General features: G+C 33.9%; 1 protein-coding gene across 1 annotated transcript in view; it reads right to left on the reverse strand.

Moving 5' to 3' along the window:
* Positions 1-26,720, reverse strand: part of LOC142352288 (protein angel homolog 2-like) — a 49,257-nt gene that overhangs the window by 13,051 nt on the left and 9,486 nt on the right. The window contains exons 2-4 of the mRNA XM_075404790.1: positions 26,178-26,313; positions 23,766-23,856; positions 23,326-23,512 (exon numbers count right to left, since the gene is read on the reverse strand). Coding sequence (XP_075260905.1) covers positions 23,326-23,512; positions 23,766-23,856; positions 26,178-26,313 — 414 coding nt within the window. The remainder of the gene's footprint in view (positions 1-23,325; positions 23,513-23,765; positions 23,857-26,177; positions 26,314-26,720) is intronic.

The raw sequence follows: 26,720 nt of genomic DNA on the forward strand, positions 1-26,720 counted from the left end.
TCCACAACTACAGAACTACTTCGTTTTACAAAAATGAGAGCTAATTTTTGTTCCATTTTGGGACATTGTGGTCAAGTTTTTATCTTGCTAATTTTATGCTTGTTGAATACCTTTATAAAAAAAACATTCCAATTATATTTTAAGAGGTAAGATACTGCAGCAAAAGGAGCGTATAATGAAATATATAAGGAGTTCCCTATATAAAGAGTGCACAAAGAGACCAGCACAATAAAAAATGAAGAAAGCCAATAAAATCATATTCTCTCCGTTTTCTATATTGCAATTCCTAAAAAATTTTGAAGTTGAATATTACAATTTTCTAAACGCCTGCTAATTTGTCAGAGTGAGCAATACAATTGCGAGCAAAAAAAGTCTTTTCCACAAAAATTATCAGATAGCTAAGTTCGACATTTGATTCAAGTTCGACATGCATAAGTGTAAAGCTGTAGATTATCAAACGTAAAAACCAAAAACATATAAGCTTTGTTTTTCTACTTTAAAGTGGCACATTCCTGCTGCTTGTGCTGTTCATGCAAAAAAAATTCATTTTTGTTTCGAAGGCCGTTACGCGATACTAGACGTTTTCACCAATCTTGTACTGATTATTCATATAATTTGTAAAAATTATTTTGAAACCACCTTTTTCCTATCTCGGGATTCCCTAAAATAAATACTGATTGTTAAAATTTATATTTGTTTTTACTAGAAGTTAGGATTATTAATTTCTCTGCACTTTGTTAAATGTTTGAGAACTACTTTCAATTGATAAACAATCAAAATCATCCACAAGATACTAATATCTATTTTAAAAAAAAAACAAAAAAATAAACAGAATTCACAATACCATCCTCTATGAAAGAACAGAAATTTGAGCAAAACGAAACCAAATGTTTATTGAAATAAAACAACTCTTCTCATCCATTCAGTAAAATATAAGTTCAAACAAGCTTTAAGTAGCTCAAAGTTAGTTGATACCGTTTTTAGCTTGTAGAATTTAAAAAGCAGCTTTTATCAAGGGTGAAATTTTGCGGAACTTTTAGTTCACTGTTGCCTAAAAATTCGGGGAAACATTACATTAAACTAATCTCATCATATATAGTAAAGCATGCCCGGCAGATAGCCGCAAAATAGCCGCCGTTGACTCGCATAACCCCCCCCCCCCCCCCTCCATAATTAAAAAACTAAACAAAAAATTCAAGCTACAGAAGAAACATTAGGAAAGTGAGAGCTAATTTGATTGAATTTCGTAGTTAAGACATACTCCTGCTTCTCAAAGCCAGGATACAGGGATCGGTATCCCAACCAATAAATATTAGACCAGGTAAAAAAGAGTGATCAGAACAAAGTTCAAAAACGGGGCAAATAGACCTGGGCTTTAAGGGTTTATCACATTTCTACTTTTGAATTCGATTTTTGTTCATTTTACATTACTTTACTGAGCAACTGTTATTTAAAAACACTTTCAGCAGGCAGAATGAGAGAAAACAGCTGAGAGAAGTCAAATGATTTCAAAGAGTAAGCAAATTCATACGGAGTAAAGAAAGGAAATCAAAAGGAAATGAATAAGAAAGCCAAAAAATAGTTCTCTACGAAAATCTTGAGCAAAAATGTTCATAAAATAACAGATGCTAATTCCCAACTATTATATTAAGAACACAAAAAAATCTGAAAAAAAAACAAGATATTTAATTCGGTGGAAAGTGCCCCGTTTAACATTCAATGCCCCCTTACATTACCGGACATAAGCCTATAGGATAGCTCTGTTGAAAATTGACCAAGGAAAATTAAAACCACAGCGCGAGCCACAAAGTATGGAAAATGCAGAAATACGAAAATCGGCCAAAATTTGCTTAAAATTATTCAATAATCTTTCACAAAAACAATTCAAAATTAAAATCAATTAAATCGATAGGCAGACAAAACAAGAACAACTTTTTTGAACCACACAACTCCCCCAAAAACCATAGAAAACATCTTCGAAAATGCCACAAATGAGTATCTCGCTTAGCATAAAATTTTTTCGTGCCAATTTCCTCCCTCTGTTTAAAATAAGCCATGAACAGAAAACCACTCTCTTCTTTCTCTTCAACAATTTGGCAAAAAGACATTGTTTTCACGCATGTCACTTCCTGTTTCCCACTCCATCAAAATTACCGATCAAAAAACATCAGCTGGAAGGATTCCGGAAACGAGTTCAAAAGTCGTCTCTCCCACAACAGACAAACCCGTCAAATAACTAGTACATACTAAAACCACCCATGAGAATTTAATTTAAAAAAATTGAAGCCAATTCATGAAAAAAAGCTCAACACACATTAAATAAAAAACTTAAAATTAACAAATAATACAAAGGCACATGAACCCAAGGATAAAAACTGTTCCGCAAATATGAGTACAGCAATTCTCGAAAAACAACTGTCAGGTCATAATAGGCTAGCAAAGTTGTCCAAGATTTTAGAAAAATGAAAAAAATGCAACAAATTAAAAGATAAAATTGGTATTTTTATCAACAAAAATGTTTTATAACCACAAAATTTAATCACTTGGTATTCAAACACTCCTTAAGTAATAGGTTTTGTTTTAAATCCCCCTTAGAGCAGTAAAACGAAAAAATAAAAGGACTAGCGTCGGATGAATTGCTCTCGAACTTGCTTTCGAAATGTTTCATACACTCAGTCGTAGCTTATGTTTTATGGGTACAAAAAATAGCCCACTGGGATTCAAACCCAGACCTCGTTTGTAAGCCTGATATATTAACTACTTAGCTACGATGGCTTTGATTTCCTTTGAACCACTCAATTACGAAGGCTCACAATTGCTTTAAACAACGAACATTATTTCAAAAAAAGAGCAACTTATATAACTCAAACATGAAAAGAACTAAAGTGTGAAAACGTCAATTAAAAATGACCATTTCACCTTTAACGTAGGGCTTCCCAGCAGCTTCACTGCTGTTAGCACTTGAAATACCACTACAGCCAACTTAGATCCTCTAATGAAACTTCATGCTCACCTGTTTATCCCGTTTACCTGTTTGGGCTTTACCTGTTTATCCCGTTTTAAAAGCTCAAACAAAAAATCGAGAACAAACGAGCACCAGTACAATCCAAATTCTCTGGATTGTTAAAACAAGTTAGGAGCGCTATAATAGCTGACAAAACTGAGGGTATAACATACTATTAAGAAAACGGTTTTGCAATAGCATTTCATTCTGTAAGGGTGTTCATATAATGCCACTCATGTTTATCAGATTTAAAGTTCGACCGATTTAAAGGCCTCAAAATTTGGTGAGACAAAAATTGCCAGACTTTTTAAAAAGCATTCAGTTCCCCTCCTAACATAAGTTACGGCTCCAGAGCCATAACTTGTGCAGGTCATTGAAACTCATTTTGGGAGTATTTTAATCAACCTGAAAATAATCTCCAAGTCACAGTCGAGGCGAGAAAGCAAGTTTACTGAATTTCTGATGCGATTGAATAATCACGTCATTCACCCTAACTCGGTTGATGAAAGGTACAACTCACTGGGAAGAAATAGCTTGCTTCCACTTCTGAAGTGCAAACTAATGATCGAAATAAAAATGGCGAAAGTGAAATAACTACGAGGATCAATCATAGAAATCACAAGCTTTTCCTTAAAAATAAAAGCTTTAAATAGATAAGAATGAAGATAACAATGATTAGACAGTCGTCAAACTAATGTGAACAAATGACTATAAAACTGACGACGCCTTACGGATAAATTGAATTATTAACATTTTCAAATAAATAATTTCTACTAATAATTTAGATATTTATAACCAAATACGGATAGATCTTATAGTTCAGAGCTTCAAGGAATATAGTACAAACTCAAAGTTTATTAAAATTCAATATGCTTGAGATCGATTAAAAATGGCAACAAAAAGCTTTGATAAAAATAGGCAAGAAACACGAATAGTTTTTTAAAATCATTTTCACAAAACTATCCTTTTGACAAACTATATACTCTCGTTTAAACGAGAGATTTTGAATTACTGCTTGAAGTAATAGCAGAATAATGTGGTAATTGAGGTCGTTGTTTGTCCGCGGCTGCATTGAACGTGGGAAGCAACTCGGTTCGTTCCATGGGGTGATGGTGGTGTGAAAAGATATGGTGGGTGGTATTTTCGAACTCATCAGGAGGTTTCGAAAGAAGTAACTTCAAACAAAACGCGATTCCAAACCATATCAAAACAGTAATGCATACCCAAAGCAAATCAAAGTTTATCATTTTAACATAATTAACAAATCAAGTCACTTATCAGAAAGGAAGGAAGCATTAAGATAAAGCGCCTTTTCTGATGTAACAAAGTCTAATTATAAACAAAATAGTTGACATTTAGTTAAGATCACGATTGTGATTAGCTAAGTTAACATCATCAAGAAAAACTTACTGACGAAAGTCAGTCAAGCATAAATGAAAAACTACCTTTACCTCTAAATTCACAGACAAGAAAATCTAAAACACCGTCACAAAAACGAAAAGCACCATTAATTAAAGCGAAGGCAATGATTAAAACTATTTTAATGCTTTCAAATCTTTTACACACAGCCACCTACGCATCGTTGCCCCTCCTCCTCCTCGTCCGATCCCTAATAGTCGTGACCAAAATGTTTTTTGTTTTCAATAAATTAACTGAACGAAAACAATCACAGTAATTTGTTATCGCCTCTATAACAATTTTTACCTAGCCATTAATCACAATTATGTTTAAGCCTCAATCACAGTAATGTTTGTGAAATAAGTTTTACCTTGTTCTAATATCTTCGTCATAAGGCCTTTTAGTCTGATTAACATACTGAACGTCTAAGTTAAGTTAGCACCCCCCAGCTTTATGAAAAATTCAATTTTGGACGCAATATTTTGCCAACTTGTGATAAACATTTGCATAACACTGATCCCCTACATTATTGCTCTTCCCTAAGAATAAAATTGAGAAAATACGCATATCTTACCAGATACACCGAAATTGACGAACTCGCGTCAAAAATTCACAAGAAAAAAAAGTTGGTCATAAAAGCACAAAGCACAATTTGCTCACATCTTTTCTCCCACTAATGCAAACTCAAATGCAAATTCAATCATAGTTGAACAAACGTAAAAAAAATCGAGACAACTTTTTTACTGTGAGATTTGGATGGATTTCATCAGCTTTACATTGGGGTACCTGACTAGTTACCACTGCGTTTGTTCTTAGAATTAAAATTCTAAGAACCACCGCTCAAATCAATAATTTATGTCTCCATAACATAAATCAAATTTTTCGGTCAAGCGAAAAATCAAATAAAAACACCACAGGACTAATACAATTGTTACAAACTTCTACAAGACTAATGCTAAAAAAGGTGCAAATAATATAAAACAACAGCGAACATCAACTAAAATTATTTCTATATTCAAAAACAAAAATATTCATAGCCGCATATTGAAAGGCCTCCGATAACCCCATGAAAAAAGCAAAGCTAAGAAGCAAAGCTTCTTATGAAGCAAAGCTAAGAAACTTTCACCATCAAACGTGATCTCAAAAACAAAAAGATTTGGAAAGCAATCAGAAGCATGTTACATTTTTCATTTAATGTTATTCCACGTTGTGTATCGGTATTTACCCAGCTTCCCATAAATTTAATACATTGCTAAAGGAATTCCAAAAATATTTTAAAAGTTTGCTCTCACATGGAAAAATTGTACAGCGAATGTAACAAAATTTGAAATTACTTTTCAGCGCTAAAGGAATCCCAAAAATATTTTAAAAGTTTGCTCTCACATGGAAAAATTGTACAGCGAATGTAACAAAATTTGAAATTACTTTTCAGCACTTCATTAAACTTCAAAAAGCATGCATTATCCCAAACGTTGATTCCAGTTGAGGTCGATACTAAAATTGCGAGAAATTAACTGATTGATCTGAATGATAACATGTCTAGAAGCAATTGCCCTCTATAAAAAACGAAAATAATCAAAATGAAATCTCGAGCTTAAACTACGCTGAAATTTTTCATAGAAAACGGTTCCATTTATTTAAAACTGAACTCCATTTGTCACTAAATATAATCAATTAGAAGCATCCGAAGCTCATAAGCCAATTAACGGAAGTTTTCCAGAGCTCAAAAACCAAGTCAATATGAAGCTAAGTTCGAGAGAAGATACTAAGACGCACGCAACAAATTCGGCTATTTTTATTACTCTTGTAGAGATAAACTAGCATACACTCCCCAAAATCAATGAACAATTCTGTTACCTATCAATGAACATAACCGACTAAACGTCGGAAGAATTGCTCTCGAACGACTAGTGGGATTTCTAATTTGCAGCCTGCTTCAGTCGGGGGGGGAGGGAGGGGCGGAGCCTAAATGGGACAAAGAAGTTCAATAGCGGGCTTCAAATAACCACATTATAGGTTAACATATAACACTACTAAGATTTAAAGTAAAAAATGGCACCAGTTTCGGCGCACTTTTCATTGGACTTTTAGTATTAAATTGCTGCCAATTGAATTCAGCTGCTTGAAATTGTGATTGAGAGAGAACTTTAGATCACGCGCAACGCAAAAAGTCAAGAGCGTAAAAGTCACTCGAAAAGTCAAAATTGTCAAGCTAAAATTTTGCATAAAAAAGACAAACACGTTTACAATAATTGCTATGAACTTCGTTCAAGAGCAATTAATAACAGGCATCCAAATTTAAATGAAAGCCAAATTAAAATCAAAGTTAAAATTTTGTACTATGCTCACATTTTAACAAAATTTGTATTAGTTTAAATTTCTGTTGTTTTCTCACTATTTGCTCAGGTATTTATTATTATTTCACTTATTTTTACAGGATTGAAAAATCAATGAGAAAGATGGCGATCAATGATTTTTTCGCCGCTCTTCTAGAAAAAAAATTACAACACTGAACAACTTCTCCCTTTTTACAGTTTTCGCAAATCGCTCACAAGTCGGTTTTTTACAGTATCTCAAAACAACAGTTGGATGAAAACATTTGAGGTCACAGAGAAGCATTTTCGGAAACACGCATCGTGGAGCAAGCTAAACAATGAGGGCACTGGTACTTGCCTAAAAAATAAAGAAACTGGAAATTTTTCAACTGACAATAAAAGCGGTCTTTTAATAGAGAGAATCTGGCTTATCTCAATTGCTCAAAAATATTAAACTATTCGATGCCGTAAAAATCGTTAGAACTTTACCAAAAATATATTCAAAAAATGTAAGCCAGGACAGTAGCATATTAGGTCCGATCCTGGAGTAATGGAATAGCAACAAAAAGCTAGCATAAGTCGACCAGCTTTAAATTTCGCTGTAAACTTCTCTAATTTTCTTCAAACCGAACGGCCGGAGGACACATTTATTTTCACATTTCAAAATTATTTGAACAACACATTTAGAGCAGCAAAATTTGCGGGTCATTGCATTAGAAAAATGTGCAAAACGGCCAATTTGTTTTGAAAAGTTACATTACATTCCCTCATATCTTTACACCAAATATTGCACCAAATCACTGCTGGAGGCTATAATTCACAGTTCAATATTTGATTAGCACCATTTTCGCGTTTCGTGGTACGAAAAAAACATGTTTGAAAATTTTTGCAAAAGTAATTTTTAAATTCTTCAAGACGCTCTTGGTTTCTCAAATTGTTAACCACTGAGCTTGGAAATCATTTAATGATTTTATTTCGCGTTCATGATTATAGACCAGAACATTTTTTTGTCCTTTTCCAAAAACTAAACATTGCCAATATCTCATCAATCTATGAAAAATCCTTCGAATTGACACTAAGGATCTCACACCAAATAATCATTTTTGTTACACTATCCACATAACCATGGGTCCTTTAAGCTCACTGTTCACATATTAGCTATCGAAGTCAGCAACGTACAAAAATGGCAAAACAGTTAGGAAACTCAGTTTTGAGGAAAACTATTCGCCATTCGTTCTATAGAGTAGCGGAAACAAAAAAATCCAGTATATAAGCTTCGAGCAATAAGAGCTTCCAAAATTTTCCCGTTTTCTAGATCTTTTTTTCTCCAAAAACATTGTTTTAATCGACGGAAACTTTTACCCAATTATTCCACAAAAACCTTTTGTATTAAACGTCAGGACACGTAAAGTTTTAATTATCACATTTTCAACTGACCGCTCTGGATCATTGCTGACATGTTTCATTGTTTATCATCATTTGTTCAGTTCTTAATAGACTCAATATAAAGAAATAGTGGAATCTGAGGCCGCCCTTCCGCAACATCCTTTGTTTTTACAAGGATAACTTCAAAAAAAATTCTTTTTTGCAGACACAGTTCTGTTCTACAAAAAATTTCAAAATCAAAGGTTACTCTCAAAGTACTATTTGTTGCACTACTGAAACGAACAGCCACACGCATGCAAAAAACAGCTTTATCAAAAGCTTAATTCTAGAGAAACTTCATGGATTGTATTTAAAACATCCGGTATACAGCCGGAAAATAGCCCCCATTGACTTTACTTGACACCCATTGAGAAGGATACAAAATAACAGTGTCAAAAAAGTGTTCAAATTTAGTCACAAGTTTAAGTTAGATTACACATCTGTACTGTTATTCGGCTTCTCAACTTAGGGCTATTAAGCTAATACCAATGCCAGCAATGAACTGCTCTATGAACTCTGATAACCTAATACACTATTACTTAAATACCGGGCTCTATCGGTCTACATAATTTCTTCTGATTTTGCCTTTGACTGAATTCAATATATTTCGTGAATTTTATTGATTGAATTCTTAAATCAGGACAATGAGCACAATGCTAACACAAGTTAGCAGTATACTCTAAGGGTCTTTGATAACTTGATAAACTAAGAGTTCAAAAGTTAAGTCTTAGCGCCCGTGCTTTATCTCGTTTCTTTTGAATTGGCCCTTTTGAGGGGCAAAATTTATATTAACTATGGAGGGTCATGACCTACTACGTGGACAGATCCAAAGCATGAAATAGAAGTTTAGTTCAAGCTTTGTGATTGCAATTTACATGCGACTAGAATTTTAGACTAAGTTTTGAGGCAATGATCCAAAATTCCAACAAAAGTCCCGCTATAGTCAACTTTGCGAAAAAACGGTTGTGAATAATAGATAAGTCTCAAAAAACCGGCAAAAGTAAATTTCACAGTAACGAAGCCAATGTTGAGTTAGGAAATAATCTCTGATTTAAAATTTAAGAGCAATCAAAGCTGGGCTAAATAAAAGTACTCTGACATAAAATTAAATTGATAATGACAGATAATCCATCCGCAAAGGGAAACAAAACTATCGAATAAAGACAGGAATGAAATCATTAGTTCAATTTGTACAAAGTCTAAAAATATAATGAATGCAATTAAAATCCGTGGTGGTACTTTAAAGTTATACCAATTCTCAAATGACACAATTTGCTGTTCTTTCTTCATTTAGTAACTAAAAAATGAAAAGAGCAAAATAAAAGAACGCATTTGGTGAAATGATAAAATGAAATCGGGATTAACCTTGCATGGTAAAGAAGACAAAAAACAGAAAATTCATTAGGAAAACTGAAGCTCAGTTTCCTCTGCTTCTGAAAACAACCTTCTAAAATTACAATTTAGGGTTGCGTAAGCTCAGTTGAACAGTAACAACGCCTCGTCCCATTTCCCCCCTGAAATGTCTCCATTTCTTTATTTTCATCGTCTGCTAATCTTTCACATATAGAAAGTTCTTATTTTGCGATTACGTTTTTTTCCTTCAATTAACGTCTACGCGATAACAATTTGGCGATTGCAGCACAGCTAACGCAAAAAGTGCAATTTGACGCTAAAAACAATTACATCAGCCTCAAAGGTGGAGAAACAAAAGTGAAAAATTATCCTAGAAAGAAGGGCAAATTATAATTAACGTGGGATTTTTCTTATTTTCCCTAGAGATTCGAATAACAAAATTTCACAAGCTCAAAGACTTTGGAATAAGTGGATCAAGTTACCTCCTGGAACGCTCTAAACCCTCCGGAATTAATTTTGTTGTATCCAAAGTAAAGTATCTAAGCGTAAATAGATTTTTACCAATTTGAATTTACTGATTTTAGACCTTGAAGGGAGACAAGAACTAATTCGCATGGTTTATCATCATGATGAATTTTTGGAACGACTTTTAAAAAATTTCATAAAACTCAGATACTTCAAATTGAAGACCACAACTCTCGCTTGGTTTTTTCATTGAAGTTAGTTTTGAAAATCAGCATCATAAAAATTTCATTCACGCAAACAGACGAACCAGAAAAGTTTCGTAGCAGAAATGAAAAAGCACTTGTGATTTGATCGAAAAAAAAAAGATAAACGCGAGCAGTGCTGTGAAGAAACACGTCGATGAACCTTTAGAATGTAAAGAACACAGGGAAACATTTGCGAACACAAAAAAAACTATAGCTCCTAGTTTCATATCTTGCAAAAACAGCTAATGACTATAAAGCTAAAAATTGATGATCAAATACGTCAAGTTTCCTTAGTTTAACTTCCTGAATTCTCAAAAAACTTGATTCTATGGGTACGACACGTGAAATATTCATGATGAAACATGCAGGTGAGGCCACAAAAAATGTATATGAGGAAGTTGACTCCAAAAATGTATATGGTGAAGAAAACTCGTTCCTCAAAGTAAAACATACATTTAAGCAGAGATATCAATATCTAACTTGGTATTTACGTTTTCAGCTTCACTTTTCATGACAGCTTAACAGAAATGTTTTGATCAAAATCATTTTTTGTCGCAAAAATTGACGTCCATTTTTTTAAATTGGCAAAAAAGGGGCTGAAATCTAACTCTGATTTTAAATTTCTCGTTTTTATCGAAAATCCTAGATATCACAGAGAAGTGGTGATATGCGTTCCCAAAGAATTATTTAAACCAAAAACATACCCGGCAGATTGCCGGAAAATAGCCGCCGTTAATTCCCATAACCAAGATTGGGATTTCAAAAAAAAAACAAACAATTTTGACGTGCGAACTAACTTGATGGCATTTTGGAGCTGAACATACTCCTGTTTTGTATTCAAAAGATTCCACGCAAAATGTTGAACAAGCTGTGAACAAAGATTAAGCGAAAAAAAATTTATTCGACGAAGTAAAAAACATAGTAGCAGGACAAATCCTGCCCAACAATTTAAAGAATTTTCATTATCTAAACAAAAGAACTAGTCATGGAATGTACTTTTACTTGATTGAGAAAACAGTTTAAAAAAATCCCAGCAAAAAGATGAAAAAAAACAGTTAAAATCAAGCGAAAATGCCGCATGTGAACAAAAAACCATCAGCGAGATATCAAATTGTTGCCCATACACCATTTTCTCACTCAACTATAAAATTAGAGCGAAAAACCTTTCGCTTTTTCGCTCCACGTCCTGTTTCGGCGTGACCAAAATCACTACTCCAATTTGACTTCAAAAATCATGAGAATGTGTGAACAATCTTAAAAAACAACAGATAACAAACAAATACAGCTTAAAATAATAACCAAAAGATTTTGCAAACTTCTTTTATTAGATACAAGCGTACAGCCTACAAATATTGAAGCCTCAAACTCTACGAATAAACTTTTAACACTTGGCTATTTGAAGTGGATGATATAACTAGAATTTTAACACTCAGAAAATTAACTAATGACCAGATCCTTTTCCAATGGCATTAATCTCTTCTTTTGATCATGAAAAACTTGGAGAACAAAATTGATCATGAAAAACTTGGAAAATAATTTTTTAAGTTAACAAAATTTTTCATGAAGATATCCTCGAAAGTTTGTGCACTGAATTTTACTCAATCCGTTCTTATATTACATTTATCATAAATAAATCTGTTTTAAAATATGAGGCAAATTTAAAATAATAGGCTATTATGTACTTGGAGACTGCTAATAAAAATCTACAATATATTTTGTTCTATAAAATCTATCTGTCTGTACGTTACCCTACTTGAAATGGTGAGAAGAGTGAAAACCTTAATTATTACACAACAAAACGAACATTTGAATATGTCTTTTCAAGACTCCATTCAATTTTCAAAGGGCTTCACAAGGATACTACTAAATGTCTTCGCAAAAGATATCACCCGCCAAAACTGGCAGAAAACAACGCCAGGCTAGCAGGAAAATCTTAACGTATATGTCATGATGGGTTGGAACAACAAAGGACCTGCCATCACCATAGCATCTAATCTTGCATCTATCTTGTTAAAATTCTACTTGAAGAGGTCCTCCTGTCAACTTATATTCCACCTAAATGTCCAAATAACCAAACAGGCGTAACCTTCGATCACAATTTAAACTTCAGAAACACTAATAAACGTAAAGATAACCGTCTAACGTCCAAAAATACTCTCAAAGACAGGCGAACAGTTGGCTGTCAGTAGTTAGCTGGAACTTAGGGATGTTAGTTTAAGCTTAACTGAGTGAGGGGGAAAGGAGCGGGTTCTCAAGTGGACTAGAGATTGCTAGGCTAAGGGTGGAATGAGGTGAGAGTGGACAACTTGGGAGGGTGGGGTGGAAAGGGTGTCTAAACCGACAAAATGCCCCTGATACACGGATTTTACGTCTCCTCAGCAGCTTCGAAGATTAGTGCAAAGAAAGACTATTCAAACTACGCGAAATGCTCAGTGGCTTAATGCCCTCAGGGTTGCAGTTATTTATTCCACTTTTTCAGTACAAAAAGCCAAATGGTCAGACGAAAATAACTAAGACGAAAAAAAAATTGTAGCACAAAAAGTCGCATTAGAAAAAGACCAACAAAACTAATACAATTGTTACTAACTTCTCTTGAGAGCAACTAAGTATACTCATGTGACCATGCGTGGGCCACAGTAGTTTTAAACTTCGCGGGACCGAACTTCGAATAATTTCAGTTCATGACAGACTGTATTAAAGCAAGCAACAGAAATTGAAATATTAGCCTCAGAATTTAAATTTTATCAACAAACAATCTTATACTACACCCGGACAATCATGTATAATAGCATTACCGCAAACAAGAATATAGTCAGCTTATCTCCAAAATAGCTGACATTTTTGCCGTAGAAAAGATAAAACGGATATATAGCTTATCATGGTTGAAAAAGTTTGATTTAAGGAAAACAAGCTGCTTCAAAAACGCTGCATCATTGAGCATCTCAATATAGAAAACTAGTAAAAAAAAGAAAAAACGACGAAGAGCAAACTTGTGAATATTTTCTAGAGACGTAAAATTCTATACAACTTAAAAAAAAATAACCGACTAACGTCGGAAGAATTGCTCTCGAACCACTAGTGGGAACTCGAATCTATTGCAGCGTGCTTCAGACGGGGGGAGTAGCTAAATTCAATACGGAAGGTTTCAAATGTAGTCATAAGAGTTTATTATGTAGCAAAGTCAGTCCAATAGTTTAAACGGTCAAGCAAAAATTTGTTTACTCGACTACACCAGCACGTTTATTTCAAACAAAACAGGTTCTATTCAATCAATGACAAATACTATACTCAAACAACTATAGTACAAACAATACATAATGAGAAAAACAATGATGGGCAAGAAATAATTTCAAATATTGAGCCTGCATTCACAGGTTCAAATTTTAAATGAAAATTCTACATCAACAACGGTAGCTAAAACTTACATGCTCTTCGTTATTGATAAGTTTTGATTTACAATTCTGGATTATTCTTTGTTCAAATTATAGTTATTAATCACCCAGATCAAATTTCTGCATCTGAAGGTTACTGAAGGTGGGACAACTTCGGTAGGGGCCACAAACTATGTGCGACAGTAAAATGGATTTATGTGCTTAGAACAGAAACTTTTGAAACCAATAATTAATTTTCTCGAGCGGATTTTCAGACCATCACAAAAATAACTAATTTTTATGCCGCTTTTCAAACAGCAACAATACGAATTTTAGTTCATCTATTTGAAGTTCCAATATAGAAATGTTTTTGCTCGAAGCAAAAATAACCACCGAAACATTCTTCTGTTTTAAAAAAGGCTAGATAAAATTTTGTTTACGAAAACAAGCAGAGTGACGACAAACTATAAAAAACACATACCAGATTTCCACATTGCATAAAATATCGATTTGATATGAGAGCAGAAACAACATTATTATAGCCGTCGGACTGCCGGAATAGCTCCGAAATAGACTTGTGTGCCGTTTAAGAGATATAAACAGAGATCTAAATTGAAAAAAATCGACACCGCTAAAAAAGCTATGCGAAAAAATATTCAGCAATAAATTAATAAAGCTTGTTAAAACTCATTCCGCAGAAGAATATTTATAAGTGACTTTTACTGCACGTGTGATTTCCTTAGACCTTAAACGAATTCAAATTAACTTTATATGATCATAATCCATTAATGCAAATGACTTAAAGACTTTTGCTAGAGAGAAAGAATGAGAAATGACGTGACGCACGCAAAAGCCGTTAGTGAGAATAAGTCATTCAGTTAATTTTATTTTTTCAGCTTTGCTGTCTGAAAAAATGCAAAACAAAAAAGAGCGTCAGACAAAAAAAATCTCAAGAACAGAATTAAAGCTTAAAACTATTGTATCTGACCAGCAGATCAATGGGACAAGACCAGCCGAAAAGACCAGCGTCCTCTGAAGTTTAGAGAAACTAAAACAAAAAAAATAATCACTGCTAAAATGCTTGAAAATTTTACCCTGAATGTCGAAACTGCTCAAAGAAAATGCACATATTAACCAACGACCAATCATTGAAAGAGGGTTTATTGGCCAACAAAGACAGAAAAACTGAAGAAAATGACAACTCCTTTTTCAAAGAAATTATTCAGTTTCTATAATTCCCAACTTTAATATGCTCAAAATCATTTTTTTCTTGGATTTGTCCAGCAAACCATGTGCAAAACAAAAGTTTCATTATAGATCGAAAAACTCCATCAGATCAAAAAAGACAAAAACTTTCAAAAAAGTTCAATCAACTGCAAATTTTGTTGAAATGCTGCTGAAAAATCTTCAGAACCATTTTATTTACCTCAGAAACTATTCACTTACTCGATTACAAGTCTAAAAAGTTTCACTTGCCCAAAATCGAGATTCAGAACAATACTTTTTTAAAGAAAATTTGATAACAATTTCAAATTTTATCACAAAAATGCAAAAATTCGTGAAATTAATATGTTGAAACCCATTCCATTACCCCTAAAAACTATGCAGTAACATACTACCAAATCCTAGAGGAGGTTACCTGCCGGCCAAGGCAAGTCAAACTGAACAAAACAAACGATTTTTTTAAAATGAAGAATATTCCAAATTTTATCAAAAAATGCTTAATTTCGTGAAATAAAAAAGTTGAGCACATTTCTCTTGCCACTAAAAACAATGCCTATTATAAGAATCTAGAGAAACTTTTTTGGCACCGTGAGGCTGGATCAACGCAAATTAAAAAAATTACAATCATTTTTCGTTTTATGTTTGCAGTACCAAGACATATAGCTCAAAAATTGGTCATAGAAAATCAATATATGTTGACAAAGACTTATATCACTCATCATTAGCAAACGTCAATTCAAGACTAGTCAAATAAAAAAAAAAGACAAAAAAACTGAAAAATAGCACCATTTTGGGCTCAAAAACTCTTAAATAAGACTTTTTAACCTTGAATACGGGCATTCCCAGCAGCTCTACCACTCCAAGCACTTGAAGGACAACTAAAGCGGGCCTTGAGCCTCTAATGAAACTTAATGCCCACTGCGCTTTATCTGTTTATCCCGTTTTGAAAGATAAAAGTCAAGTAGGATACGTGGAAACATCTTTAAAAACATAGCATGGCAAGTCCCGAAACACAATCTAAAGAAATTAATGAATAAAATAGAACTACTGTATCTGACCAGCAGATCAATTGAAAAATGCAAGCCGAAAAAGACAGACAGTCTCAAAAGTTGAGAAACTAAAATAAACAACCTAAACAAAAATAGAATCATTGCAAAAAACTCTTGAAACATTTACCCTGAAGGCCAAACTTAGAATTTTCTAAATTTCGCACCTTTAATATGCTCAAGACCATTTTTGTCTCTTGAATGTGTCCAAAAATCAACTGAAAGTCCTAAGAGAAATTTACTTGCCCTCAAACAGCGATAAACTCAGAAAATGACAAAAAAAGAGAATAGCAAATCTTGCAAAAATTTGTAATATTAATACATTCAGAACCATTGGAATATCACTAAAAACTATCAAGTAAACAAACTTTTGGTCTAAAAATTTTTCGCTGGCCCATAAAAACCGATGAACAGGAAACAATTTGAAAACAATTTTCAGAAAATTTGAAAAAAATTTAAATTCTGCCACAAAATTGCATAAACTCGTGATATCAAAATATTGCAATCCATTACTTTGCCCCTGTTAACAACAAAGTAACCTAATATCAAACCCTAGATGAAGTTCTCTGGCACCTAGGAATGAAAAAGACAAAAATTTTCAAAAAAAACTTGAGAGAATTCGCAAGTTTTATTAAAATTAGTGATTAAAAAATTAGTCATATTGGAATGTTGAAACCAATTTTATTGCCACTAAAAACAATGCAATAACCTAATATCACACTCTTAAGGAAACTTTCTGGCACCGGAGGCTGCAAAATAACAGCAAATTTAGAAAAAAAACTTGAAAAATGCAAGTAAAAAAAACCGTGATACCAAAAATCGTGATAATTAAATGTTGAAATGAATTCCATTGCCATTGAAAAATAAGCATTAACCTACGATCAGACCCCAGAGGAAATGTTATGTCCCCTGGGTCTGGAGAAAATCAATAAGCGACAAAAAATATCAAAATTTTAAGAAAAAGCAAATTTCATCAAAAAAATGCAAAAATTTGTGATCTTTAAATGTCGAAAACCATTCAATTGGCAACTGAAATTATGCCATACCCTATTGTCAAATCGTCAAAGCCTAGAGGTGGTTCACTGGTAGCTGAGGTTAGAGAAACTCAGAAAAAGACAAAGAAATTGCTAAGAATTTGAAAAAAGTTAAGAAATTATTGATTTGAATTTTTATGTTTGCAGTACCAAAATATATAGCACACAAAACGGTCAAAAAAGTAATTATAAATTACAAAAGACCTTTATCAACTTTGACGAATGACAATTCAAGACTAATCAAACAGAAAACTCGAAAACATAACCAACTAAACGTAAGAATTGCTCTCGAACGACTACTGGGAGCTCTAATCAATTGCAGCCTGCTTCAATCGGGGGAGGGTGTGAGGAGGGAGGGAGGGAAGTCTAAATGGGACAAAGAGGTTCAATAGTGGGCTTTCAATAATCACATTATAGGATATCATATACAACTATTAAGATGTAAAGTAAAAAATGACACCAGTTTCGGCGCACTCTTCATTTGACTTTTAGTATTAAATTGCTACCAATTTAGTTCAGCTGCTTGAATTCGGGATTGAGAGAGAATTTTAGATCACACGAAACGCAAAAAATCGAGGGCATAAAAGTCAATCGAAAAGCCAAAAATGTCAAGCTAAAATTTTGCTTAAAAAAGACAAACACGTTTACAATAATTGCTATGAACTTCGTTCAAGAGCAATTAATAACAGGCATCCAAATTTAAATGAAAGCGAAATTAAAATCAAAGTTAAAATTTTGTACTATGCTCACATTTTAACAAAATTTGTATTAGTTTAAATTTCGTTGTTTTCTCACTATTTGCTCAGGTATTTATTATTATTTCACTTATTTTTACAGGATTGAAAAATCAATGAGAAAGATGGCGATCAATGATTTTTTCGCCACTCTTCTAGAAAAAAATTACAACACTCTGAACAACTTCTCCCTTTTTACAGTTTTCGCAAATCGCTCACAAGTCGGTTTTTTTACAGTATCTCAAAACAACAGTTGGATGAAAACATTTCAGGTCACAGAGAAGCATTTTTGGAAACACGCATCGTGGAGCAAGCCAAACAATGAGGGCACTGGTACTTGCCTAAAAAATATAGAAACTGGCAAATTTTCAACTGACAATAAGAGCGGTCTTTTAATAGAGAGAATCTGGCTTATCTCAATTGCTCAAAAAATATTAAATTATTCGATGCCCTAAAAATCGTTAGAACTTTACCAAAAATATATTCAAAAAATGTAAGCCAGGACAGTAGCATATTAGGTCCGATCCTGGAGTAATGGAATGGCAACAAAAAGCTAGCATAAGTCGACCAGCTTTAAATTTCGCTGTAAACTTCTCTAATTTTCTTCAAACCGAACGGCCGGAGGACACATTTATTTTCACATTTCAAAATTATTTGAACAACACATTTAGAGCAGCAAAATTTGCGGGTCATTGCATTAGAAAAATGTGCAAAACGGCCAATTTGTTTTGAAAAGGCGATTACATTCCCTCATATCTTTACACCAAATATTGCACCAAGTCACTGCTGGAGGCTATAATTCACAGTTCAATATTTGATTAGCACCATTTTCGCGTTTCGAGGTACGAAAAAAACATGTTTGCAAATTTTTGCAAAAGTAATTTTTACATTCTTCAAGACGCTCTTGGTTTCTCAAATTGTTAACCACTGAGCTTGGAAATCATTTAATGATTTTATTTCGCGTTTATGATTATAGACCAGAACATTTTTTTGTCCTTTTCCAAAAACTAAACATTGCCAATATCTCATCAATCTATGAAAAATCCTTCGAATTGACACTAAGGATCTCACACCAAATAATCATTTTTGTTACACTATCCACATAACCATGGGTCCTTTAAGCTTACTGTTCACATATTAGCTATCGAAGTCAGCAACGTACAAAAATGGCAAAACAGTTAGGAAACTCAGTTTTGAGGAAAACTATTCGCCATTCGTTCTATAGAGTAGCCGAAACAAAAAAATCCAGTATATAAGCTTCGAGCAATAAGAGCTTCCAAAATTTTCCCGTTTTCTAGATCTTTTTTTCTCCAAAAACATTGTTTTATTAGACGGAAACTTTTACCCAATTATTCCACAAAAACCTTTTGTATTAAACGTCAGGACACGTAAAGTTTTAATTATCACATTTTCAACTGACCGCTCTGGATCATTGCTGACACGTTTCATTGTTTATCATCATTTGTTTACATTGTTTTCATCAGCTTTACATTGGGGTACCTGACTAGTTACCACTGCGTTTGTTCTTAGAAAAAATTCCAAGAACCACCGCTCAAATCAATAATTTAAGTCTCCATAACATAAATCAAATTTCTCGGTCAAGCGAAAAATCAAATAAAAACACCACAGGACTAATACAATTGTTACAAACTTCTACAAGACTAATGCTAAAAAAGTGCAAATAATATAAAACAACAGCGAACATCAACTAAAATTATTTCTATATTCAAAAACAAACATTCATAGCCCCATATTGAAAGGCCTCCGATAACCCCATGAAAAAAAGCAAAGCTAAGAAGCAAAGCTTCTTATGAAGCAAAGCTAAGAAACTTTCACCATCAAACGTGATCTCAAAAACAAAAAGATTTGGAAAGCAATCAGAAGCATGTTACATATTTCATTTAATGTTATTCCACGTTGTGTATCGGTATTTACCCAGCTTCCCATAAATTTAATACATTGCTAAAGGAATCCCAAAAATATTTTAAAAGTTTGCTCTCACATGGAAAAATTGTACAGCGAATGTAACAAAATTTGAAATTACTTTTCAGCACTTCATTAAACTTCAAAAAGCATGCATTATCCCAAACGTTGATTCCAGTTGAGGTCGATACTAAAATTGCGAGAAATTAACTGATTGATCTGAATGATAACATGTCTAGAAGCAATTGCCCTCTATAAAAAACGAAAATAATCAAAATGAAATCTCGAGCTTAAACTATGCTGAAATTTTTTATAGAAAACGGATCCATTTATTTAAAACTGAACTCCATTTGTCACTAAATATAATCAATTAGAAGCATCCGAAGCTCATAAGCCAATTAACGGAAGTTTTCCAGAGCTCAAAAACCAAGTCAATATGAAGCTAAGTTCGAGAGAAGATACTAAGACGCACGCAACAAATTCGGCTATTTTTATTACTCTTGTAGAGATAAACTAGCATACACTCCCCAAAATCAATGAACAATTCTGTTACCTATCAATGAACATAACCGACTAAACGTCGGAAGAATTGCTCTCGAACGACTAGTGAGATTTCTAATTTGCAGCCTGCTTTAGTCGGGGGGGAGGGAGGGGCGGAGCATAAATGGGACAAAGAAGTTCAATAGCGGGCTTCAAATAACCACATTATAGGTTAACATATAACGCTACTAAGATTTAAAGTAAAAAATGGCACCACTTTCGGCGCACTTTTCATTTGACTTTTAGTATTAAATTGCTGCCAATTGAATTCAGCTGCTTGAAATTGTGATTGAGAGAGAACTTTAGATCACGCGCAACGCAAAAAGTCAAGAGCGTAAAAGTCACTCGAAAAGACAAAATTTTCAAGCAAAAACTTTGCATAAAAAAGACACACACGTTTACAATAATTGCTTTGAAATTCATTCAAGAGCAATTAAAAAATATGACCAAAGAACCGTTCAAAACATGCAACAATTTGGGTTCAAAACTACTAAACATATCCGGCAGATTGCCGGAAAATAGCCGCGATAGACGCTTGGGGCCTTCCATGAATTGAAACAACTAAAGAGATTAGGTAGACAGATCGACCACGAGTCCTTTAATAGACCACTTAAACTAGACTTTTTGGGTTAGCTTTGGACTGTCAGTTTATGAGACAAATAAGCTCTAAGGAGAGAGCCCTAAAAGGGCTTTTCAAAATTAGGATAGTTTCCGTTTGTGCCCCCTCAGCTTAGTGGGCGCATATTATTTGCACCCCTCAGATGCACGTGCAATAATTTTTACATAGTGACTTACTATGTAATGGCACGTGCTCTGTAAATGGGGGGCGCATAACGTACTGGGGGCACAAACGGAGAAGATCCCAAAATTAATATTCGAAAACAAAAACTCGAGACTCTATATTCAAGAATTAGGGCATATATGTTTGCCACTACTTAGATGCACACAATTGACCTTTAACAAGTAAATGTTCATGAAACTTAAAATTCCATAAGTGAATTCAAAAGTCATTTTTATGAGTGAGGTAAGTCATTAAAAAAGTCAATTCCAAGAAGTCAGGGTAAGACGAAACAAAAATATGTTAGACGAAGTAAAAAAACATAGCAGGACAAGTCCTGAAATCAATTCCAAGAATTGAATGAAAAACTCGAAAGTACTCTACCTGACCAGCAGATCAATTGAAAAATGCCAGCCAAAACACAAACAAAATCATCTCAAAAAATTGAGAAACTTAAACAATCAAACAAACTAAAGAAAAACATACTCATTGCTAAAACTATTCAAGCTTTTACCCCTTAGGCAAAAATTTGATCCCTTTAAATATACCGCTTTCAAAATTGAATTCAAAGCCAATTTTTGTTTCTGAAATCGGTCCAGTATTATATCTGCAATACCTGAAAAAGAATTCATTGGCCATTGAAGATCGATTAACTCGAAAATGACCAAAAAATTCAAAAAAAAGCTGAAATCAATTGCAAACTTTAATGAAAGGCTGCTGATGTGATATTATTATCTCCAGAATCAGTTTTGTGTCTCTAGAGGCTATCCAGTAGCCCAATTCCAAGCCTTTAAAATTCATTGGCTCAGACCGATAGGCAACATTTTTTAGAAAACAATTTCAGTTTTCAAAAAAACAATTCGTTCTATTAAAATGTTGAAAATCATTCAATCGCCCCTAGCAACTATTTATTAACATACGATCAAACCTTGGATGAGGTTACCTGGCTACTGAGGTGAGAAAAACATAATAAAAGTCAAATGTTTCGCAAAAAACTTGAAAAAATTAGCAAATTTTATCTAAAAATTTCTGAAATTCGAAAAATTAAATTGTTGAAAACAAATCCATTGAAACCAACAACCATGCAATAACTTTAATCAGACCGTGGAATAGGTTTTCTGGCACTTGAGATTGGACAAATATCAAAAATTGGCAAAAACTTTAGAAAACCTTGAAAAAAATTGCAGATTTTTATCAAAAAATGCTAGAATTTGAGACATTAAAATGTTGAAAACCAATCCATTGTTATTAGAAACTATGCAGTGCCCTATTATCAAACCTTTTTTAAAAAACTTGAAAAAATTGCAAAAATTAGGATCAATTTGCGTGTTCGTGTTTGTAATACCAAGCTCATAAAATGGTCATGACAAGTTATTTTGTCTCACGCAAGGCCTTTATCAACTTCTAAAAACTTCAACCTAAGACTATTCAAACAAAAAACTCAAAAAAATTACAAAAAAAACTTGAAAAATTGCAGCATTTTGAGCCCAAAAACTCTTAAAAATGACCTTTAAAACTTAAATTCAGGCCATCTCAGCAGCTGCACCACTCTAAGAAATTGAAGGACTACTAAAACCCACTTTGGGCCTCTAATGAAACTTAATGCCCGCTGGGCTTTACCTGTTTATCCCGTATTAAAAGATCAAAGTCGTTGAAAAATGTGTGAACACAGCGCCACAATACAATTCAAATTCTTTGAATTGTAAAAAATTAGGAGCGCTATAATAGCCGCCTGTAATTGAGGACGCGGCTGTTAAAAACGACCTTTTAACCTTCCTTCCCAGGCCTTCCCAGCAACTGCATCACTCAAAGGACTACTAAAACCAGCTAAGAGTCTCTAATGAAACTTAATGCCCATTGGGGCTTACCTGTTTATCCTGATTTGAGAGATCAGAACAAAACAAGACAGAGCACCTCTACAATCCAATTCTTGGATTGTAAAAAAAACAAGAGCGCCGCCATATAACTTTGCTCAGCTTGCAGCTATAAAAACGATTTAAAATGTCGAATGCCTCCAGTGCCAGAAGTTCCTCTAAACTTAGCCAGAAGTTGACTTCCTTGATCATTCATTTTAAAACGTGCACTATCCGTGTTCTAAGAAGTCACGTAACCTATACTTGAAGAATGCACGAGCAAGATTTAAACGTCTGCAGTGTCAGAAGTTCCTATTTATATCGCCAGAAGTTGACTTTTATTAACTTTCGGCATTTTTAAACGGACAAGTTGGATGTATTGAGCAAGGTTACGTGACTGTGCAGATTCAAAATTTTGGCTAAACATCTCAAACGTTCACACTCTCGATTAATAACAGATTTTTTCAATGACTTCATCGGAGTCACATAACCTATATAAACTGACTGCAACGCTAAAATCTTCAGTTTCTGAACCGAAAGAAATTATCTCACGACAACTTATCTGAAGTATTATAACTAATGCTATTTTAATTTTATCGGTTACCCAAGACACTAACCTTTCCTGAAAAACTTGACTTTCCGTTCAATTAGCAATTTGAAGTGTTTTCTTTTGAACATGATCAAGCACCCGTCTTTTTTGTCTCCAGTTCTCGGCTGATACACGATAGAGTAGCCCATTGAAGAGAATATCTCTAGTAAATCTCCATTTAGATGTTCCTGATTCATCTCTTGCATACAAACAACCTAAATTGACTCATTGTAAAATGTTGAAAAAAAAACAAATGTCAAAAAACAATGAAATGTCAAAAAAATAGGCACAAACGGAAAAGATCCCTTTGAAGCTTGTTTCTTGAACCTTAACGTCTCAAGAAATACTCTCATTATATACATTTGGATTCAAAAAAACCAGCAAAATATTTAACAGAAGGCTAAAGCGATTTAACAGCTCTCGATAACTAGCGAGTCTTCACAAAAACAAAACAAACTATTCACATACGTGTGGATTGTAGAATCTCAGCTCAAGCAACAGTCTGTATCTTCTGTGGTCCCATTCCAAACTCCGGTAGTCAACATTTCGATACAACTCTCTAAACATAACCGACTAACGTCGGGCGAATTGCTCTCAAACGACCGACGAGCGGTTGGCTTCGTCGGCAGCCAGCCACGATTTAGTGACCTCTGAACGCTACCTCTTTATCCCGTTTCTGAACCCGAAAGTCAAATGGGTCAGACAAAAAATTGGCCGAGCGAAAAATTGCATAAAAGAGAACAGGATTCATATATTTGCTCCAAATTGCTTTTGAGAGCAATTAACAATGATTTCCTAAAGAGTGCCTGTTAAGTCATTGATGATAAAAAATTCTACTATAACTCATTGTTAATGAGGATCAGAGATGATGACATTACGCCACAAACAGCAGCTGAAGTGCGGCATCAACAAAAGAGAGAGAGAGAGAGAGATAGATAGATAGATAGAGCGAGAGAGATAAAACGTGAACGAGAAAGAGACGGAAAGAACACTAACCGACAGAGAGAGAAGAGAGATAGGAATATTTTCCGTGATGGGATTCGACTCTGCAACTTCTAGTTTACTAGCCTTGTTAGTAAACAAATCATATAGAAAACAAAACTGAAAAAGTCGAAATTAAAAAAATGTTTTCAACTTCGCAGTAAAAAAGTTCAAATCCATTTTTTGTCTCAAAAGTACTGTCAGGTAACCCATCTCCGAGACTTGAAAAGTTGCGTTGGCCAGTATTGGTCGTTAAACTCAGAAAAGGACAAAAAAAATATTAACGAACTTTGGAAAATTGCAAATTTTAAAAAATCTCGCAGCAATTCAAGATATTAAAATATTAAGAGCCATTTTATTGTCTCATGAGACTATCCGTGTTTCAAGCCTGAAATAGTTTCACAGACACATAAATATCCATACACTTGGAACATAAAAATTTTTGAAAAATTTGAAAACTTTATCCAAAATTTACTAAAACTGGAGTCATAAAAAAATATTGATCACGATCCCATTAAATCTAGAAACTATGCAGCAGCTTGTTATCAAGCATTGGGAGAGGTCCCAGGGCCACTGGTGCCTGAAAAAATTCAAAAAGATGAAAAAGTTGGAAGTTTTTAAAATTGCTTAATTTCGTGATAATAATATCATGAAAAACATTCCATTACATCTATTAACTATGCAGTAACATATTATCAACCCCAGAGGAAGTTCCGTGGCTCTTGAGGCTAAAAAACCTACAAAATGACAAATAATTTTAAAAAACTTAAAAATGTAAGTTTTATTAAAAAAAATTGCTAAAACGTCAAGGGTTGAAAACTAATCCATGACCAACAAACATTTTCCAGTAACTGATAATCAAACCTTAACGGGGTTTTTCTGACCCTTGAGGATCAAAAAACCTGAATAATGACTAAACGTCAAAATTGAAAAAATGGAAAAAATTGACCAAAAATGCAGAAAATCGTGATAAAATCCTGCAAGACATTCCATTTAATCTAAAAACTATACAGTAACCTTTTTTCAAACCCTAGAGGAGGTTACTTGGCTCTTGAGGCAGAAAAAACCTAAAAAATGACAAACATTTTTGACACAAATGACAAACAAAATGACAAAAAATGACAAACAGGGGGGAGGTTCACCGGGGGCTGGTGGCGGGCGACACTGGGGTGGGGGTCAACAGCGCGGTGGGGGTGGTGGGCAATGGGGGGGGGGGTCAACAGTGGGGTGTCTTCAACCTCTAAAAACCGCCCTTCACACCATAAGTATAAATCTCCAAAACAGTTTGAGCTGAAACAGAGCTGAAAGGCTCTAAGAGCACTTAATGCCCGCTGGACGCTACCTGTTTATCCCGTTCTTGAGGACAGAAAGTCAAAAGCGTCAGACGAAAAATTGTTCAAGCGAAAAATCGCATAAAAAAGACCGACAAAACTAATATAATTGCTACAAACTTCGTTTGAGAACAATTAAACAGGTATTCATTAAAACTCTTCTTTTGGTCAACCAAGTTTATATAATCGTTTCCATCCTTTTTTAGGTACAAACTCCTGGATTGATTTCGAGCACTTTCAGCTTCCTCAAACAGCCAAAATTGCCCAGATAATTGATATCCAATGAATTTCTATCTGAATTGCAGAAATGTGTCAGATAAATGATCCGCAACAGGTTTTTCCCCACTTAGAAAAGAGCATTAAAAATATTTGCAAAATAAGCAGATCTTTCTCAGTGAATAAAAAATGCGAACGTGTCTGCTCGAGGCAAAATTGGCTAAGCAAAATCTGACAAGAAAATTATAAATCAATTCAGTTACATTTGATTGAAACAATTGTTTCAGCACATATCCAATTCTTATTAAAATGCCTTTCAATGATGATTGTAGCGAAATAATTGAATAATTACCTGTTGTCTTCAAGTAAATTTTGCGCCAGGATATTGTACGACATGAGTGAAAATTCGCAACCATCGAAAGACTTTGGACTTCTGAAGAAAGCGGATCCCAAGGGAGTGAATTCCCATTCTCGTCCACACAGAAAATCTAAACACCGACGTTCTATTTAGTTAAATTAATTCTTGTTCTTCAAAAACTAAAATATACAACAGACATTAATCCCCGAATCTTAAATTTTTATCAAAGAATTCAGCAACGATTTGATTGAAAACTTGGTTTTGCCGATTCAGAAGAATTTTAATAAGTACGTTCTCACAGTTTACAACCCATTTATCCATTATCAATATTCCCAATTCCATTCAAATTTAATGTTCGGATTTTTCGATCCTATGGTTTATTCTATAATTCCCAAATAAGTAATTTGAACTGAATCAAGATACCCAACAGTCAGACCAGATTCGAACTTCAATCTGAGTGTCAACTCAAACCCCAGAAAATCGTCGCATGTGCACAGTTCCATGTTAAGATTTTTGATCTCAGACAACCACTACTAT

This window comes from Convolutriloba macropyga, chromosome 13, assembly GCF_964194025.1.
Source record: "Convolutriloba macropyga chromosome 13, txConMacr16.3, whole genome shotgun sequence".
Lineage (NCBI taxonomy): Eukaryota > Metazoa > Xenacoelomorpha > Acoela > Convolutidae > Convolutriloba > Convolutriloba macropyga.